A 4,441-nucleotide genomic window follows, 5' to 3' on the forward strand; every position below is an offset into this window, starting at 1 on the left:
ATATATATATATCAATTTACCTCAAATGGTTTTTTTTTTTGTGAAATTGTAATATTTTCAATTCAGTCATACATACAATCCATTTGATCCTGGTTTTCACCAGGTTATACCTGGTTATTTGTAAAGTAATTTGTTATGCTCAACTGTAACATAACAAGACAAAATGTGAAAACTTCTAATGAGTGTAAATCTTTTTGCATGATTCTTTTTTTTTTTTGTCAGCCGCAAGCTTCAAATTCTGGAATATATGTGTATTAATAAAGATAAAACAGAATACAGGATACTGTTAATGTCTTTATAGGAATCTTTGCATTATTTATTTCTTAATGAATTTAGTCATTTTTACCGCACGAGCTTACCTTGCTTTGAACTTTCACACGGGCGAAAGCCACCTATAGAGCTAATAACTGTGTGTGTTTTTGTGTGTTGCAGGGGGCAGTTAAAGTTGATTCTGTGGAGTCACAAAGCTGTGAGCAACAGGAGAGGTCCAGTTCGGCCCATCTGCCTCCCCAGACACCATCGTCGCTCTCCCCGCTGCCTCCTTTGCCCCCTTACCCCTCTGCCCTCTCCTTCCACCCGTGCACGCCGTCTCCCTCCTCTCTTCCTCCGTCGCCGTCCTCCCTCCTGCCCCTCCCGTCTCCTCCGTCTTTCCTCCTGCCTCCACCTCCCTCGCCGCGTCTGCCCTCTCGCTCCAGCAGCCTCCGCAGGCCCAGGGCTCCGTCCGCCATTTCCCTCTCGGACCCGGCCGACGCAGAGGTGTATCACATTACCAGCTCGGCTCGCCACAAGTGGAGGGACGCGGAGGGAGGAGAACAGGAGAACAGATGCAAGGCCAGTCGCAGCCACTCGCTGTCCCCTTACGCCTCGCCGCACTCCCTTGATTTGATCCCCACGCTGCCCCCTCCGTCCAACGGGAGCACCCTCAGTCTGCTCGGGGCGGGATCGAAGGACGTCAAGAAAGGCTTCAGCGTCGACCACCACGGCTTCCTGGAGAAGCCTCAGTTAGAACCGGCGGGTCCAGACCAGCGGCGCCACTCGATCGAGGTCTGCCTTCCACAGGCCGTCATAACCACCGACAGCCAAAACTTTACGCTGGAGACCCATCGATCGGAAAAGGGCGCTCAGGCCTTTCCCGTGAGGGTGCAATCAGTCGGCGGCAGGCAGAGAAAGAAGAAGACGAGCCCTCCCTGCATATCCATCCACCCGCCCCCAGAGAGGGAGCAGCGCCTGCTTCCCTCGCCCCCGAAACTGGCCGACTGCAGCATGACGCTGAGACGCAGGACATCTTCCAGCGACTTCACGCAGCACTCGCAAGACACGCCCGCCGAAACGCAGCTCCGCGCACAAATGCAGACGCCTCTCACGCCGATCCCCGCGCCGCTGCAGCCGCATTCGCCGACGCGCGCTCTGACCCCGTCGCAGGGGTCCACCCCGACCCACGCCCAGGCGCACACGCCACCTGCGACTCACATTCCCATCAGCCCAAACATCTTCATCCAGCCCCACGCGCCCCTCCTCCCAACCGTTTTGCCTTTCTCACAGACGGCCGCGAGGCACTCCCCCCTCGCGGGAGACTGCATCCCCCTGCCCCGATTCACCTTCGACCAACCGCAGTCCAGGTACACGGGCGAGCCGGAATCCGTCGCCTGCTCTTCCCCTTTCGACAACCGGCTGGGAAGCAGTCCAGGTTTCAGCGCAAAGAATCGGAGGACTGCCCAGTGAACTCGCAGAGTTGCATTCAGGAGATGAATTATTCAGTTTTGAGAAGTATCTAAAGCTGGAGTAGAAACCTCCCTCCCCCCCCCGCGCCACCGACCGAACCTCATCTGACCTCAGCAGTGTTGGGTGTTGAAGAAGGAAAGAGGGGTTCTTTAGTTTGTTTTTGTTATAAAAAGAAAAGACATTGATTCCGTCCAGGAAATACGTGGAAATGAACTCCTCATGATTAAAACAGAAGGCGGGATACAATTTTTTCTTGCTTAAAAAAAAAAATCTGCCGAGGTTGGACATTTCTAGTATCACTCACTGTAGTGTGTCGACGGCTGATCCCCTCACCACACAACAGGACTGAAGCCACCTTACTCTTGTAGCCAAAGTTTTTTTCCACACACCGTCCTCACCCACGCGAGCCAATCAGGAAGCAGCGTCTGGCTGGTGACCGCCGACCCTTTTTTTTTTTTTTTTTTTTTTTTTTTGTTTCCTTTTCTTCGTTGTCGTTTTCTTTTTTAAAACAGGGAAGGCGGTTTGTGAAACGCGAGCGTGGGAGGGGGAAACGGTGGGATATGCAACTTCAGGTTTTCTGCAGACGTTCTGCTCGCCCCCTTCTCTGCTCCTCGATCACATTGATCAGAGAGGAAACGTGGAAAATGCGCCGAGCGAGGTTTCCGCGGAGCCCATCGTCACCCAAGTCGAACTTGCTCATTCTCGCGACGACAGAGAGGGGGAGCACGGTAGAGCTGTAGTTTTTTTTTCCTTTTTTCTTTTGTCCAAGTGTAAATAAAAGGAGAAAAAAAATCAAAACAAATGTATTTGGTGAGATTTAAAGATAGCTCTATCCATATGCACATATTTTTATAGAGGTCTATAATGTTTTTTGCACACAGATTTGAATTTCAAGTTGCTCGTATTTCCTCTGTTGTCCTCTCGTGAATGTATGTTTCTTCTAAAAGATCCAGCGAGAGTGGTGATGGCGATTGAACCTCCTCTCAAACTGCAAGTCGAGGTCGAGGGGAGGGACTTTATTTTTCTATTTTGACAAAGCATCAGAGCAGAGAACTGGCGGGTGATGTGTTTTTTTGTTTTGTTTTGTTTTTTTTCTGTAGTTTTGTCTCGGACTTTTTGTGTACGTGGTGTCTCAATAACAGTCTGGGGAAGCAGGCTCAGTGGTGCAAACACGTAGACTTTTGATGGATCTAAACCAATAAAGAAAAAAAAAAATTCTTGAACGTTTGAAGAAAAAAAAAATCTCTAGGGAAGCTTTGCACTGGTTTTTACAAGTTGATTTCAAAATTAGGGATTTTTCAGCTAATTTTCGAGGACAAAAAGCCGTACTGCGGTGTCTTTAGGAAAACACAAACACCTAATCTGTAAGCACCTGCAATGCCTTGTGAAACATTTATATCCATCAAACTTTTTCACATAAGTCCAGTTTTCAGTTTGCCACAAGCCATGTGAACAATGGAAGGATGTGATCAGATGAAACATCGCATTAGCCACTTTCCCTATGGTAAAACAAGGCGTGGTGGCATCATGCTGTGGGGTTTTGTCTTTCAGTATAGGGAAAAGAAAGCTGTTGGGAGTTAATGGGAAATAAATAAATTCCTAAAAAATAAAACCTATTCGAGACTAAAAATAATAATAAAAAAAATGCACTCAGAGCAACAAAAGAATGGTTTAGATATGCAATCAAGAACGGCCTAATCAAAGCCCACACCTAAATCCAACCGAGAATATGTGTCAAGATTTGACAACCCACGTTTACAAACACTTTCCCACTCGAGACTGTTTGAGCTACTTTACTGAGAATGATCAAAGAAGCTAGTAGCAAACGACTTGCATTGCACCAACTTAAAAAAAAATTTAAAAAAATGTCTTCGGTAAACGATTCACAGTATAAAAAGCCATCGATGTTGGTGAATGTAAAGCGACAAAATGTGAAAAAGTTCATGAAGCGCGTGTACTTTTGCGGCGCAGGGAAAGTATGAAGAAATTCAAAGTGGCATCACTGAGCCTCTCTTCTGCTGCTGTGCTTCGGCTGGATCAGCTCCGACACCTGTGTTCCTGTACATCTAAAGACAACCAAACTAACTTTCTAAATATGTGTAGCCAGAGTGCAATAATAATATATAAATATATATATATATATGTGGAAAATATAGTGACATCCACACTACATAAGACAGCCACATCCTTGTATTCATACATACTGTAGAACTGTTATAAATATATGAAATGAGATGATTTTTTTTTTTTTTTATTACGTATGATGGTCGAGGGATGTTACTATTTCTGCTGTAGGTATGCACGGCCTCGTTAATGGCTGTGTGGGGATTTGGTATGGCAGATGTTTTTTTGTTGTTGTTTGTTTTTCCTCCAAAAGCTCAGGCCCACCTGCCTGAGGTGTTACTGTAAGCAGAAGAGTGACATGCATCTCTACTGAGGACTCAATAAGCCATTTGTCATTGCCATTGCCATTTTTTTTTTTGTCCCTTTTTCTTTAGACTAACAATTCATTGTTCACAACGGATCATATTTATTTCCCACACCAGATAAAATAAAGCCACAGCTTGCTGACAAAACCACGCAAAAGCTTTCCGGTGGCTGAATGTTGTCGTGCAGAGCCGTACTTCTACTCTGACACAGCACAATGTGTATTTTGATCCAGTTTGTTTTTTTTTTTTTTTTTTTTTTTTTTTTTTGTTCAGTCTTTTTTTGGCTTTTT

The 4,441-nt window shown here is 46.0% G+C and overlaps 1 protein-coding gene across 3 annotated transcripts in view; it reads left to right on the forward strand.

The window, feature by feature from the left end:
- The window catches only part of cacna1ha (calcium channel, voltage-dependent, T type, alpha 1H subunit a), a 154,409-nt gene extending 150,101 nt beyond the window's left edge, over window positions 1–4,308 (forward strand). For all 3 annotated transcript variants that reach the window (XM_015039758.1, XM_015039759.1, XM_015039760.1), the window contains exon 38: window positions 433–4,308. In XM_015039758.1, coding sequence (XP_014895244.1) covers window positions 433–1,722 — 1,290 coding nt within the window. In that variant the 3' untranslated portion in view covers window positions 1,723–4,308. The remainder of the gene's footprint in view (window positions 1–432) is intronic.
- The last annotated feature ends 133 nt before the right edge of the window (window positions 4,309–4,441 follow it).

This window comes from Poecilia latipinna, unplaced genomic scaffold (assembly GCF_001443285.1).
Source record: "Poecilia latipinna isolate Pla-1442-1.1 unplaced genomic scaffold, P_latipinna-1.0 Scaffold482, whole genome shotgun sequence".
Lineage (NCBI taxonomy): Eukaryota > Metazoa > Chordata > Actinopteri > Cyprinodontiformes > Poeciliidae > Poecilia > Poecilia latipinna.